This window comes from Meles meles, chromosome 8 (genome assembly GCF_922984935.1).
Source record: "Meles meles chromosome 8, mMelMel3.1 paternal haplotype, whole genome shotgun sequence".
In the NCBI taxonomy this organism is placed as follows: domain Eukaryota; kingdom Metazoa; phylum Chordata; class Mammalia; order Carnivora; family Mustelidae; genus Meles; species Meles meles.
This window is the reverse complement of record NC_060073.1, coordinates 12,232,976-12,249,563: the sequence shown is the minus strand read 5'-3', so window position 1 is coordinate 12,249,563 and position 16,588 is coordinate 12,232,976. Positions and strand designations below refer to the sequence as shown.

General features: G+C 39.1%; 1 protein-coding gene across 4 annotated transcripts in view; it reads right to left on the bottom strand.

Moving 5' to 3' along the window:
- Nucleotides 1-5,013: 5,013 nt before the first annotated feature.
- The window catches only part of LOC123947997 (glycine N-phenylacetyltransferase-like), a 28,532-nt gene continuing 16,957 nt past the window's right edge, over nucleotides 5,014-16,588 (bottom strand). For all 4 annotated transcript variants that reach the window (XM_046014389.1, XM_046014387.1, XM_046014388.1 and 1 more), the window contains exons 3-6: nucleotides 11,828-11,935; nucleotides 8,783-8,909; nucleotides 7,731-7,902; nucleotides 5,014-5,862 (exon numbers count right to left, since the gene is read on the bottom strand). In XM_046014389.1, the coding sequence (XP_045870345.1) occupies nucleotides 5,460-5,862; nucleotides 7,731-7,902; nucleotides 8,783-8,909; nucleotides 11,828-11,935 (810 nt within the window). In that variant the 3' untranslated portion in view covers nucleotides 5,014-5,459. The remainder of the gene's footprint in view (nucleotides 5,863-7,730; nucleotides 7,903-8,782; nucleotides 8,910-11,827; nucleotides 11,936-16,588) is intronic.

The following is a 16,588-nucleotide window of genomic DNA, read 5'->3' as shown; positions in this document are numbered from 1 at the left end:
AGAAATAAGAAAGGTCTCAAGTACATAACCTAACCCTACACGTAAAGGAGCTGGAGAAAGAACAAGAAAGAAACCCTAAACCCAGCAGGAGAAGTGAAATCATAAAGATCAGAGCAGAAATCAGTGAAATAGAAACAAAAAAACAATAGAAAAAATACTGAAACTAGGATCTGGTTCTTTGAAAGAATCAATAAGATTGATAAACCCCTGGCTAGACTCATCAAAAAGAAAAGAGAAAGGACCCAAATAAATAAAATCATGAATGAAAGAGGAGAGATCACAACTAACACCAAAGAAATACAGACAATTATAAGAACATACTATAAGCAACACTACGGCAACAAATTTGATAATCTGGAAGAAATGGATGCATTCCTAGAGACATATAAACTACCACAACTGAACCAGGAAGAAATAGAAAACCTGAACAGGCCCAAACCAGTAAGGAGATGGAAACAGTCATCAAAAATTTCCAAACAAACGAAAGCCCAGGGCCAGATGGCTTCCCAGGGGAATTCTACCAAACATTTAAAGAAGAACTCATTCCTATTCTCCTGAAACTGTTCCAAGAAATAGAAATGGAAGGAAAACTTCCAAACTCATTTTATGAGGCAAGCATCACCTTGATCCCAAAACCAGACAAGGATCCCACCAAAAAAGAGAACTACAAACCAATATCCTTGATGAACACAGATGCAAAAATTCTCACCAAAATACTAGCCAATAGGATTCAACAGGACATTAAAAGGATTATTCACCACGACGAAGTGGGATTTATTCCCGGGCTGCAGGGTTGGTTCAACATCCGCAAATCAATCAGTGTGATAGAACACATTAATAAAAGAACGAACAAGAACCATAGGATACTCTCAATAGATGCTGCTAAAGCATTTGACAAAGTACACCATCCCTTCCTGATCAAAACTCTTCAAAGTGTAGGGATAGAGGGCACATACCTCAATATTATCAAAGCCATCTATGAAAAACCCACCGCAAGTATCATTCTCAATGGAGAAAAACTGAAAGCTTTTCCGCTAAGGTCAGAAACACGGCAGGGATGTCCATTATCACCACTGCTATTCAACATAGTACTAGAAGTCCTAGCCTCAGCAATCAGACAACAAAAAGAAATTAAAGGCATCCAAATCGGCAAAGAAGAAGTCAAACTATCACTTTTCGCAGATGCTATGATACTATATGTGGAAAACCCAAAAGACTGCACTCCAAAACTGCTAGAACTTGTACAGGAATTCAGTGAAGTGTCAGGATATAAAATCAATGCACAGAAATCAGTTGCATTTCTGTACACCAACAACAAGACAGAAGAAAGAGAAATTAAGGAGTCAATCCCATTTACAATTGCACCCAAACCTATAAGATACCTAGGAATAAACCTAACCAAAGAGGCTAAGAATCTATATGCAGAAAACTATAAAGTACTTATGAAAGAAATTGAGGAAGACACAAAGAAATGGAAAAATGTTCCATGCTCCTGGATTGGAAGAACAAATATTGTGAAAATGTCTATGCTACCTAAAGCAATCTACACATTTAATACAATCCCCATCAAAATACCATCCATTTTTTTCAAAGAAATGGAAAAAATCATCCTAAAATTTATATGGAACCAGAAAAGACCTTGAATAGTAAGCCAAAGTTGGTGGCATCACAATTCCAGACTTCAAGCTCTATTACAAAGCTGTCATCATCAAGACAGCATGGTACTGGCACAAAAACAGACACATAGATCAGTGGAACAGAATAGAGAGCCCAGAAATAGACCCTCAACTCTATGGTCAACTAATCTTTGACAAAACAGGAAAGAATGTCTAATGGAAAAAAGACAGCCTCTTCAACAAATGGTGCTGGAAAAATTGGACAGCCACATGCAGAAAAATGAAATTGTCCATTTCCTTATACCACAGACAAAAATAGACTCAAAATGGATGAAGGACCTCAATGTGAGAAAGTAATCATTCAAAATCCTTGAGGAGAACACAAGCAGCAACCTCTTCGACCTCAGCCACAGCAACTTCTTCCTAGGAACATTGCCAAAGGCAAGGGAAGCAAGGGCTAAAATGAACTATTGGGATTTCATCAAGATCAAAAGCTTTTGCACAGCAAAGGGAACAGTTAACAACACCAAAAGACAACTGACAGAATGGGAGAAGATATTTGCAAGGGACATATCAAGTAAAGGGCTAGTGTCCAAAATCTATAAGGCACTTAGCAAACTCAACACCCAAAGAATAATAATCCAACAAGAAATGGGCAGAGGACATGAACAGACATTTCTGCAAAGAAGACATCCAGATGGCCAACAGACACATGAAAAAGTGCTCCACGTCACTCAGCATCAGGGAAATACAAATCAAAACCACAATGAGATATCACCTCACACCAGTCAGAATGGCTAAAATTAACAAGTCAGGAAATGACAGATGCTGGCGAGGATGCGGAGAAAGGGGAACCCTCCTACACTGTTGGTGGGAATGCAAGCTGGTGCAACCACTCTGGAAAACAGCATGGAGGTTCCTCAAAGTGTTGAAAGTAGAACTACCCTATGACCCAGCAATTGCACTACTGGTATTTACCCTAAAGATACAAACGTAGTGATCCGAAGGGGCACATGCACCCAAATGTTTATAGCAGCAATGTCTACAATAGCCAAACTTTGGAAAGAACCTAGATGTCCACCAACAGATGAATGGATAAAGAAGAGGTGGTATATATACACAATGGAATACTATGCAGCCATTAAAAGAAATGAAATCTTGCCATTTGCGACAACATGGATGGTACTAAAGGGTATCATGCTTAGTGAAATAAGTCAATCTGAGAAAGACAACTATCATATGATCTCCCTGATATGAGGACATGGAGATGCAACATGGGGGGTTAGGGGGATAGGAGAAGAATAAATGAAACAAGATGGGATTGGGAGGGAGACAAACCATAAATGACTCTTAATCTCACAAAACAAACTGGGGGTTGCTGTGGGGAGGTGGGGTTGGGAGAGGGAGAGGGGGTTATGGACATTGGGGAGGATATGTGCTATGGTGAGTGTTGTGAAGTGTATAAACCTGGAGATTCACAGATCTGTACCCCTTGGGATAGAAACGATTAGAAAAAAAAAAATTATTTGTTCCTAGAACAAGGAGATAAGCTTACAGGGCTGAGAAAAATGTTGGTGTTAGCATCTCACTTCAATTGGCTGGCAACATTTGCCTTGACTTTTCCCATCTGATCCTTTGGCCTTCCAACCCTCCACTTCTGGAATCTGACCATGTGGCAAAAACCACATTTTGTTCCCTTCCCATATGCTGGAACAATAAACTGGGCTTTGTCTTGACTTGAAAAAAAAAGATAAACAAAATTGATTAATCTTTAGTTAGACCTACTAAGAAAAAACGAGAAAAGACTCAAATGAATAAGACCAGACATAAAAGAAGAGAGACTACAATAATGACACAAAAATGAAAAGAATCATGAGACCACCACGAGCAATTATTAACTAACAAATTGGATAACCTAGAAGAGACTGTTGAATTCTTAGAAACATGCAACCTGTTGGTTGGGCAACTGCCTTCGGCTCAGGTCATGATCCCGGAGTCCTGGGATCGAGTCCCACATCGGGCTCCCTGCTCCACAGGGAGTCTGCTTCTACCTCTGACCTTCTCCTCTCTCATGCTCTCTCAAATAAATAAATAAAATCTTAAAAAAAGTTTAAAACTAAATCATAAAGAACTATAAAATTTGATCAAACCAATTACTAGAAAAAAGCTGAATAATCACAAACTCTCAACAAATAAAAACTCAAGACCAGAGGACTTCATTGGTGAACTCCACCAAACATTTAAAGAATTAATGCAAACCTTTCTCAAATCTTTCAAAAAATTAAAGAGGAGGACACACCTCCAAACTCATATGGTCAGCATTACCCTGATACCAAATTTAGAGAAGGATACAACAAGAAAGCTACAGATCAGTGTATTTGATGAACATAGATGCAACATTCCTCAAGGAAGCCACATTCAGCAACTTATTAGAAGGATCATACACCAGGAGCAAGTGGATTTTATCCCTGTATATTAGCCCACATCATACTCAATGTTGAAAAGCTGAAAACTTTTCCTCTAATATTAGAAAAAAGACAGAGATGTCTACTCTTGCCACTTATCTTCAACATAGCACTGCAGGTTGGGAAAAGAGATAAAAGTCATCCAGGTAAGAAAGGAGGAAGTGAAATTGTATTTACTGATAACATCATTGTATATATAGAAATCCTTAAAGATTCCACTCCTTCCAACGAAAAACCTACTAAAACTAAGAAGCAAATCAGTAGAGTTGCAGAATACAAAGTCAGGATACAAAATGAGTTGTATTTCTAGACTCTAACAATTGTCAGGAAGAGAAATTAAGAAAGTCCCATTTATAATAGCAACAAAAAGAAAAAATGCTTAGGAATAGTTTTAATCAAGGAGGTCAAAGATCTGTACATTGAAAACTATAAAACATTAATGAAAGAAGTGTAAGAAGATGCACGTAAATGGAAAAAGATTCTGTGTTCACGGACTGAAAAATTATTATTGTGCAGATGTCCATTCCACCAAAAGCAATCCTTATTAGGGCAGTCCTTATCAAAATTCTGATAGAAATAGAAAAAATAATCCTAAAATTTGTATGGAACCACAAGAGACCCCAAATACCAAAAAGATGTTGGGAAAGAAGAAGAAGGCAGGAGATGTTATACTTCCTGACTTCTAACTATGTTAGAAAACTATAATAATCAAAAGAGTATGATATTGGCATAAAAGCAGAAACATAAATTACTGGAAGAGAACAGTGAGCCCAGATATAAACCCATGTATATATGGTCAGGTAATTTTAATCAGCTTGGTTGTGGGAGGTCTTTCACAATGTGTGTGTGTGTGTGTGTGTGTGTGTGTGATCACCACTTTTTATACTTTACATTACAGTTTTATTTGTGAATTATACCTCAGTGAAGCTAGTTGAGGATGGGGCAGGGAGAGGGAGGGTAAAGGCAAGAGAGAGGAAAATTATACTACCCTTAAGATAATGCCACATCTTGGCAAAAGTGGCAGGATATGCTTATTAGCAATACTCTGCTTGTCAGATAGGAGATCCAGGAGAAGCAGGAGGGCAGAATGTAGCTGAAAAGAGTATCACTGAGATCCAGAAGGAAACTGAACAAGACCGAGGTCCGCCACAGGAAGGTCTGGCCATGCCAGGTCTTCCAGACCCAAAGGGGGGGTACTACATGGATGGTTTGAGAACAGGGACTGTGTTGGTTCTGTTGACCATTTGTACTGCTTCTCAGAACCCAGACAACACACACCACTTTACACCTGATTACAATTTGTTCTTTCTCCCTGTCCACCCATCCACTCCTCCTGCCACATCAGCCCACCCAACTCGGTCTTGTGCTCAGGATTGCTTCACAGTGGCACACAGTGCCACTGGTTCCAGTTACAGGGCAAGGTGATATGATTCAGACTGTGACTCATTTTCTGTATGATTTTGTTGGTTGCGAATGTATGGTAATAGATAGGGTAGTCAAGTTTGTCCAGAGCATGGAGGAGAACATCCACGATATAGGAGATGAGACCCTTGCCCCGGTACTCAGGCACAGTACCCCCCATCCGCATCTCGCCTGTCTGGTCCATCAGGCTCCAGCACACAGGGGTCCCCTCAGGCCCCAGCAGGCAGAAGGTGGGGAAGGTCCGGATGCAGCGCTCAATGAACCTCTGGCTCCTCTCATTGCCGCCGAAATGCCAGAATTTATTCACCAAGGGAGCGTGGGTAACGTCCAGGGAGGAGAGCTGAAACATCTCTTGGTTGCTGTGAAGAACAAGGAAAAAGAATACCCCAAAATATCACACATACTGTGGAGTATTATGTTTGTTTTCCCCCAGATTGTCTTCAGGCAATGCAGATTGGAGCAGAGTAAAGGCATAGACTCTACAGCCAGATTGTCTGAATTCATCATCTTTTTTTTTTTTTTCAGCGTAACAGTATTCATTGTTTTTGCACCACACCCAGTGCTCCATGCAGTCCGTGCCCTCCCTATTACCCACCACCTGGTTCCCCCAACCTCCCACCCCCGCCCCTTCAAAACCCTCGGGTTGTTTTTCAGAGTCCATAGTCTCTCATGGTTCGCCTCCCCTTTCAATTTCCCTCAACTTCCTTCTCCTCTCCATCTCCCAATGTCCTCCATGAATTCATCATCTTTTTATACAATGGAGATATTAACAGAGTGGTGCCATTAGTAGCACCTCTGTAAATAATATAAGAGCTATCACATAAGTACCTAGGACCCGTGCCACACAAAAAATAATTACACAAAAATTAACATTATTTTTGTCAACATTGCTGTGACTCTCCACTTAAGATGGGAGAATTGATAACATCCCTGTTCTACACATAACAGTTGGTAAACAGAAAATAAGCAAGTGCCTCAAAGCATATGCTAGCAAGCTATAAAGCCAGGGCTTGGAATCTTGTAATCCTGGAATCTTTGTCTGCTGGTGTCAGAGGCTCCTTGGCCACTGTGGGAGAGCTGAAGCCCAGGGAGAGGCAGTGATGTGGAGTGCGGGAAGACCCCACCTGACAGAACGCTGAAGTCTGAAGACTGCTACAGGGGTGGAGAAGGTTTTGGGAGGTGTCCTGGAAAGAGCCCAGAGTGTGGAAGCAGGAGATATAAAGGTGAGTCCCAGTTATGCCCTTAACCATTCACAAGGCCCTGACAAGCTGTTCCATCAACTGGACCTGTTTTCCATCAGGAAAATGGGGATAATGTCTCCTCCTTTGTCTGTCTCATGGGATGAACAAGAAATCAAATGAGAGTATAGATTTGGAGGTGACTTTCAGTTGTAAGTTGCAATACAGTGTGAATAAATCTTTTCCAAGTGTATTAACACAGAGAGGGCCATAGGACTGGAGATCTCCAGATAAAATCCCTGTATCAGTTTTAATTCTATTCAGGCATAAGTGGAGAGCAATATATAAGGTGTTTTGCTCTGAGATGTAAATTCATTGCATATTTATGAAGCGTCTACTTGATGCTTTGTTGTGGCTCCTGAAAACTTACTGGTGACCATCATGAAGAGTGTCCTCTGCTCTTGTGGAGTTTGAATTGTTGCAAGGGAGGAATCCAACAACAGAGAGGTTAATAAATTCACAAATAAGCTGGTTTTGGGTAGTGATAAGTGCACTGAGGAAAATAAAAACTGGGTTTTGTGATGAAGAATTATGGGAAGGAGTGGTTTTGGGTTGCTCTGAGGAGAACTCTCTAAGGAAATGACATTGGAGATAATGAGTGGCAAGAAAGAAACAGATATGCAAAGATCAGAGGGAAGGAGATTTTAGACAAAGAACAAATGCAACGGTCCAAAGGCATATGTGAATGTATGAAATAAAGTCAGAGAAAAATGGCCAAAGCTGCTGGTGGAAGTAAGCAAGAGGGACAAGATGAAGTCCAGGAGGTGGTGGATTGCAGGTCTGCTAGGACCCTGAATGTCTGTAATGGGCGTGTGAGCTGAGGAACACTGATGGCTTTTAAGTGGATGAATTGACACAATCCATGTCCAAAAGGATCATGCTGGAAATGGATTGTAGGGAGGCAATAGTGAAGATAGGGAAAGACGTTGGGAGGCCACTTCCATGCAGAAAGATGAGAGTAACCCAGAGTATCTTTTTCCAAAACTCACATGACTTTGCGTCTGCCAGATTTAGGAGGTAAGTTCTTTGCCTCCAGCAAGGAAGGGATCAGTTTACTTGCTCTCTCAGGCAACATGTACATAATGCCTTGGTGTTGCTTGACCTTGACCAGTTTAACAGCTGCAAGATTTTGTATCACTTCGTTCAGGCTGGACTGTGAACCTAGAGAGGGGTAAGATGAAGTGAGAAGTAATTGGCTGTGTAGATGCTACAGAAGCTTCCTGGTGGAAATATGCAGATCTTAAAGTCAGGTAGTGTTGCTTCTCGGGTCACCATTAACCATGTGACCGTGCCCAAGTCACTCTCTTATGCAAGCAGATAATACTAGAAATCCTGACTATATCACTGCGCAATCAGTGGAGAAAAGGTATTTTTAAAGTAGTAGCTAACCTTGAGTGTTAGCCCAGGTATTGGTCTAATACTACATTTAATTCTTCACTTGAACCTGTTTTAAGTACTTTCACTGCCCTCTTTTTTTACACATGCAAAAATTGAATAATAGATACACCATTTGCTCAAATCACAAAGCAGGAAACAGGCAGAGCAAGGATGCCGCCCTAGAGAATCTGACCCTGGAGGGTATGCTCACAGCCATGGTAGTTGTACTTGTGACCTGGAGGTGTTCTCTGGCACAAACAACTGTCATTCTTATTCTAGGAATGGAAGGCCAGAGAGGGAGGGAGCTCTGCTCGTGCACCTAATCCCCCTAAGAGACCCTGAATATGTCTTCAAAAAAAAAAAAATCCCCCTAAGAGACCCTGAATATGTCTGCAAAAATATATCATGAATCCTTAGCTAACAAGAAATTCCATTACTCACAGTCCCTTGTGTCAAGTCCACAGTTTGTAATGTTTGAATTCTGTTCCACTGAAGAGGTGGGAGCAGCTGATGCAAAGAATAAACATCAAGAGGAGTAGGGTTTGGTAGAGCTTCCTACCCCTACAAAGGCTGTAGGGGAATGTTCTCAGGATGAAAAGTGACCCTGCAGGCGTAGCCATGAACAGTCACAGAAGCCAGCACACATCCCAGATCCCATACTTACTTTGGATCTGCAAATGTTGTTTCCAGTTGATGACACCCGGTGCACCAAGGAATTCTTGACAGTTTGGGGGACTCTTAGAATAGATTTGGTAGGTGTTGGTGTAGTAATCAAAATCATCTGTCATTTCCTGTTTGGTTAGGTAATGTGGAATAAATCATATTGATTACACCCAGTGATTGGAATATTCAGCCTTAGTCTGTCACTATACTGTGCTATTTTATAAACTTATAAATATTTGATATTTTTCTTGATGTACTATCATTATTCCTGAATCATTTACATCATGAGAGCAAGTAAGGGATTTAATCACTCAATTTTTGGTTAAGATAAACTTGCTGAACTAGGTATTTATATGGTGTGTTACAATTTCAAATTAACCAAATGTCACTGGTTTAGAAAACATTCTTCTGGGGGCACCTGGGTGGCTCAGTGGGTTAAGCCTCTGCCTTCAGCTCAGGTCATAATTCTGGGGTCCTGGGATCGAACCCCGCATCGGGCTCTCTGCTTGGCGGGACCCTGCTTCCTCCTCTCTCTCTCTCTCTGCCTGCCTCTCTGCCTACTTGTGATCTCTGTTTGTCAAATAAATAAATAAATAAATAAATAAATAAAACCTTTAAAAAAAAAGAAAACATTCTTCTGTAATTCTGTAATCTTCAGGAGAAAGAATTACTGTCAAAGGCCAGTTTTCTTTGAAAGAGCAAGTCTTATTCGATTTAAGAGTCTCAAAAAAAAAAAAAAACCCAGTCTCAGAACAAATGGATTATAAACATAACAATGTTGAAATTGACACAGGTGACCTTGTATTAGAATTTTCACTTATATATCACATAACTACATGAAATAAAGACATATGATGTCTTTATTTTTCCTTTTTAAAAAATTGTAAATTTTTTATTTAAGTATAATAAATATGCAGTGTTATATTAGTTTCATATATATAATGAAATATAAAATATATTTTTTATAAATATAGTGATTCAACAAATTTTTTAATACATTACTCAGTGCTCATCACAATAAATGTACTCTTAATCCCCTTCACCTACTTTACCCATCCTCCTACACCCCTCCCTCTGGCATTTTTTTCTGTATTTAAGAGTCTGGTTTTTTTGTTTGTCTCTTTTTTCTTTGTTTATTCATTTGTTTTGTTTCTTAAATTCCACCTATGAGTGAAATCATTTGGTATTTGTCTTTCTCTGACTGACTTATACACCCTTAAGTCCATCTACATTGTTGTAAATGATAAGATTTCATTCTTTTTCAATGGCTGAGTAATTTTTATCATATATATAATATATATTATATATAATATTGTATTTATATGTAAAGTTATCTTTATATTATAAAATCATTTTCTTTATTTATATATTGATAGACACTTGGATTGCTTCCATATCTGGGTTATTGTAATAATCTTGCAATAAACATAGGGACACATGTATCTTTTTAAATTAGTATTTTCACCTACTTTGGGTAAATACCCAATATATATACGCATATATATTGGGTAAATATGCAATAATGGAATTATTGGATCATATGGTAATTTAATTTTTAAGTTTTTTAAGGAACCTCCATACTGTTTTCCATAGAGACTGCACTAATATACATTCCCAACAGTGTATGAGGGTTCCTTTTATTCCACATCCTCACTAACACTTACTTCTTGTGTTTTTTCATTTGAGCCATTCTGATAGGTATAAAGTGATATCTCATTGTGGTTTTATTTTGCATTTCCCTGATGATTAGTGATATTGAGGATCTTTTAAATGTTTTGGTATCTGTATGTCTTCTTTGGATAAATGTCTATTTAGGTCCTCTGCCCATTTTTTAATTGGGTTATTTGTTTTTTGGTGTTGAGTTGTATAAGTTCTTCATATATTTTGGATATTAATACTTTATTGGACACATGATGTCTTTAAAATGTAAACCATAATGCACTATTATTTAAAAAAAAATTTGCATTCCCAAAAATTGAAACACAAAATTTGTTCAAGAAGATCTTCTCAAAGTTAACAAATCAGAGTTCGGGTTATTTAAAGATGGAGGAAAGAGTAAGGAAATAACCACCCAACAAGGGTAGAATAGCTAGAAAGTGCTGCTCAGAAATGCACTCATAGATTCATTTTTCAGTTCAATAATTAATGTAAATGTCTTCATTTTTGTATTCTGTTTAGTTCAAAACACGATACACTTAAATTTTATTTGAAAATTTTTGTATTAAAATGACATTGCATGATTACACATTTTGTATGCATACATTTTTACTTTCTATTTTCTAATATGCTTATAACATATTTGTCTTTGAAATATATTAAGCACTTAGTTTGAGTGATCTTTAAAAGTTGACACTGAAAATATGTTCCTAAATACAGGCATTGTGGTTTGTTCTTTATATTTTCTTAACTTTCTTCATATTTAGCTCTACACATTTTTAGGTGTTATGTTTTCCTGTTTAGAATGCACCCTCTATTCTTGTCAGCCTGCCAAAAACCTTTTTATCTTCAAAATCCAGTGTTGCTGAAATGTCTGCCTAGAAGCCCTCCGATCCTCTACTTGCATACCATGACATCTGTGGTTTTAATCATCTCTTAGACAGTATTGCTGGAATCTTACATGGTGTGTGTTTTTATGTTTTTGTACATTTTCACTCCATGTTATAATTTATTCCTTTATCTGTCTTCTGTGGACTTCTTGAGGACAACATCTCACTTACCATCAAATAATTCATTTTTTTTTTCTTCAAGATTTTATTTATTTATTTATTTGACAGGCAGAGACACAGCCAGAGAGGGAACACAAGCAGGGGGAGTAGGAGAGGGAGAAGCAGGCTTCCAGCTGAGCAGGGAGCCGGATGTGGGTCTCGATCCCAGGACTCTAGGATCATGACATGAGACAAAGGCAGACGCTTAATGACTGAGCCACCCAGATGCCCCTCACACAATTCATTTCTGTATCCCCTGGGTCTACCGCATTGCCAGGTGCATGGTAGGCACATAGCAAATAAGAACACAAAATGTACTATTTCTACATCTGGCACCTTACCTCCTCCTGAGGTCGGATAACCACTGTTGTAAAGTCAGGCCATTTGTCCACCAGGGCCTTAAGCTTGAATGGGTTTCTTTGGTTCATGTGGAAGACAGTCCCATAAACCTGCAGCATCCCAAGAAAGTCAGGGAGTCAGCTTATTAGGAAAGGATGGTAAAGTAACTTATTTGATCAGTACAATGATTATTTCTATGAAATCAAGGTAATAACTGATAAGCATGTGGTTCAAATAACCTTCAGATTCCACTTCATTACTCCAATTAGAGATAGGTTTGGGGGGTCAAACCATGAACATTATATGAATAGAGTTATAAATCCAGATAAATAAATTAATTAAAAATCATCCACTATCACACTGTAGAACTTAGTATTATATCTTTCCATTTTATTTCATTTATTGACAAATACATAAACTTTTTAAGCAATGAAATTACCTAATGTATATTAGTTTACCACATACCCCCTCCACACACACAGTATACTATGGGCATATTTCCATGTCAATAAATACCAATCTATACAATCATTTTTAATGACTGTATAATATCCATCATAGGAAAGAACTCCAGTTCAATTTTTTTTTCTACATCTATTAAGAGGAGATCATCTGGCTTTTTTCTTTAATCTATTGATACAATGAAATACACAGAATTTTAATGTTGAACCTGCCTTGGATTCTCAAGATAAATTCCCCTTGGTTATAAATATTATCCTTTTGATATATTGATGGATTTAACTTGATAGTATTTTGTTGAGGATTTTTGGGTATATGTTCATGAGTAATATGGTTTTCTAGTTCTCTTTTAAAAATAAAATCCAGGGGTGCCTGGGTGGCTCAGTGGGTTAAAGCCTCTGCCTTCAGCTCAGGTCATGATCCCAGGGTCCTGGGATGGAGCCCCCGCATCAGGCTTTCTGCTCCTTGGGGAGTGTGCTTCTTCCTCTCCCTCTCTGCCTGCCTCTGCCTACTTGTGATCTCTGTCTGTCAAATAAATAAATAAAATCTTTAAAAAATAATAAAATCCACTTCTGGTTTTCATATTAGGGTAATTCTGGATTCATAAAATGAGTTGGGAAGTGTTTACTCTTCTGATCTATTCTGCAAAAGTCTGCATAGAATTGATATTATTTCTTCCTGTGTGGTAGAAATTGCCATGAAAGCCATCTGAGCAATGGTATTTTCTTTGTTGGAAAATTTAAAATTATGAAATCAGTTTCTGCAATGCATACAGGATGATTTAGGTTATACTTTTCTTCCTCGGTGACTGTTGGTAATTTGTACTTTTCACAGAACATAAACTGTGAAGTCTATGGGCACAGTGTTGATAATGGTATGTCTTTATTATCCTTAAAAAGTTTATGGGAGGAGGAGTCAAGACGGTGGAAAAGTAGCAGGCTGAGACTACATCAGGTAGCAGGAGATCAGCTAGATAGCTTGTTTAAACATTGCAAACACCTACAAATCCAATGGGAGATCAAAGAGAAGAAGAACAGCAATTCTAGAAATAGAAAATCAACCACCTCTGAAAGGTAGGACTGGAGGAGAAGTGAATCCAAAACTTTGGGAAGATAGACCACGGGGGGAGGGCCTGGCTCCTGGCAAGAGGTGGAGCAACGGAGCACAAAATCAGGACTTTAAAAAGTGTCCACTGAGGGACATTGCTCCAGAGGCTAAATCAAGGTGAAGCCCACATGGGGTTAGTGTGGACCCAGGTCCTGCAGGGTCACGGAAGGATTAGGGGTGTCAGAGTGTCTCAGAGCTCACAGGTATTAGAATGGGGAAGCTGGCTACAGAGACAGAGCCGAGGACTGAGCTCTCAGCTCAGGCTTACATTGAACTGGTCGCAGGCTGGGTGACCTCGGAGCGCAGCCAGAGCCCGGGGATAGGGGAGTGATTGGGTGCCGTTCTCTGGGAGCGCACTGAGGAGTGGGGCCCCGGGCTCTCAGCTCCTCCAGGCTGAAGACTGGGAGGCCGCCATTTTCATTCTCCTCTGGAACTCTACAGAAAGCGTTCAGGGAACAAAAGCTCCAGAAAGCGAACCCAAGAGGATTACTTAGTCCGGCCCCAGGTAAGGGCGGTGCAATTCCACCTCAGGCAAAGACACTTGAGAATCACTAGAACAGGCCCCTCCCCCAGAGGAGCAACAAAAAAATCCAGCCAGGACGAAGTTCAACTACCAAGGAAAGCAGGTTCAATATCAAGGACAGCAGCGGAATTCCAGAGGAGGAGAAAGCAATGCACTGAACTCATGGCTTTTTCCCCATGATTCTTTAGTCTTCTGGTTAATTTAATTTTTTTTTCATTTTTTTTCTTCTTCTCCTAATTTTTTGTAACTTTTACCCTTTTCTTTTTTAACGTTTTTTAACTAGATTGTCTAATATATATATTTTTTCTTTCCTTTTTATATATTTTCATTATTTGTTTTCTTTTTTAAATTTTTTCTTTTTTTCTGAACCTCTTTTTATCCCCTTTCTCCCCCCCAACGATTTAGGGTCTCTTCTGATTTGGTTAAAGCTCATTTTTCTGGGGTCTTTGCCACCCTTTTAGTATTTTACTTGCTTCTTCATATACTTTTATCTGGACAAAATGACAAGGCAGAAAAATTCCCCACACAAAAAAAAGAACAAGAGGCAGTACTGAAGGCTAGGGACCTAATCAATACAGACATTGGTCATATGTCACATATAGAGTTCAGAATGATGATTCTCAAGGTTCTAGCTGGGCTCAAAAAAGGCATGGAAGATATTAGAGAAACCCTCTCTGAAGATATAAAAGCCCTTTCTGGAGAAATAAAAGAACTAAAATCTAACCAAGTTGAAATCAAAAAAGCTATTAATGAGAGCAAATGGAGGCTCTTACTGCTAGGATAAATGAGGCAGAAGAAAGAATTAGTGATATAGAAGACCAAATGACAGAGAATAAAGAAGCTGAGCAAAAGAGGGACAGACAGCTACTGGACCACGAGGGGAGAATTCACGAGATAAGTGACACCATAAGACGAAACAACATTAGAGTAATTGGGATTCCAGAAGAAGAGAGAGAGAGGGAGCAGAAGGTATATTGGAGAGAATTATTCTAGAGAATTTCACTAATACGGCAAAGGGAACAAGCATCAAATTCCAGGAGGTGCAGAGAACCCCCCTCAAAATCTACAATAGGTCCACACCCCATCACCTAATAGTAAAATTTACAAGTCTCAGCGACAAAGAGAAAATCCTGAAAGCAGCCCGGGACAAGAAGTCTGTAACATACAATGGTAAAAATATTAGACTGGCAGCAGACTTATCCACAGAGACCTGACAGGCCAGAAAGAACTGGCATGATATATTCAGAGCACTAAATGAGAAAAACATGCAGCCAAGAATACTATATCTGGCTAGGCTATCACTGAAAATAGAAGGAGAGAGAAAAAGCTTCCAGAACAAACAAAAACTGAAAGAATTTACAAACACCAAACCAGCTCTACAGGAAATGTTGAAAGGGGTCCTCTAAGCAAAGAGAGAGCCTAAAAGAAGTAGATCAGAAAGGAACAGAGAAAACATACAGTAACAGTCACCTTACAGGCAATACAATGGCACTAAATTCATACCTCTCAATAGTTACTCTGAATGTTAATGGGCTAAATGCCCCAATCAAAAGACACAGAGTATCAGAATGGATAAAAAAAAAAAACAAAACCCATCTACATGTTGCCTACAAGAAACTCATTTTAGACCCTAAGACACCTCCAGATTTAAAGTGAGGGGGTGGAAAAAAATGCACCATGCTAATGGGCATCAGAAGAAAGCTGGGGTGGCAATCCTTAGATCAGATCAATTAGATGTTCAGCCAAAGACTATAATAAGAGATGAGGCAGGACACTATATCATACTCAAAGGGGCTGTCTAACAAGAAGATCTAACAATTTTAAATATCTATGCCCCTAACATGGGAGCAGCCAACTATATAAACCAATGAATAACAAAATCAAAGAAATGCATCAACAAGAATACAATAATAGTAGGGGACTTTAACACTCCCCTCACTGAAATGGACAGATCATCCAAGCAAAAGATCAACAAGGAAATAAAGGCCTTAAATGACACACTGGACCAGATGGACATCACAGATATATTCAGAACATTCCATCCCAAAGCAACAGAATACACATTCTTCTCTAATGCACATGGAACATTCTGCAGAATAGATCACATCCTGGGTCCTAAATCAGGTCTCAACCGGTATCAAAAGATTGGGATCATTCCCTGCATACTTTCAGACCACAATGTTCTGAAGCTAGAACTCAATCACAAGAGGAAATTTGGAAAGAAACCAAATACATGGAGACTACACAGCATCCTTCTAAAGAATGAACAGGTCTAACAGGAAATTAAAGAAGATTTGAAAAAATTCATGGAAACAAATGATAATGAAAACACAATGGTTCAAAATCTGTGGGACACAGCAAAGGAGTCCTGAGAGGAAAATATATAGCGGTACAAGCCTTTCTCAAGAAACAAGAAAGGGGGGTGCCTGGGTGGCTCAGTGGTTTAAGCCTCTGCCTTCGGCTCAGGTCATGATCCCAGGGTCCTGGGATCGAGTCCCGCATCGGGCTCTCTGCTTGGTGCGGAGCCTGCTTCCTCCTCTCTCTCTCTCTCTTGCTTGCCTATCTGCCTACTTGTGATCTCTCTCTGTCAAATAAATAAATAAAATCTTAAAAAAAAAAGAAAAGAAAAAGAAATAAGAAAGGTCTTAAGTACACAACCTAACCCTACACGTAA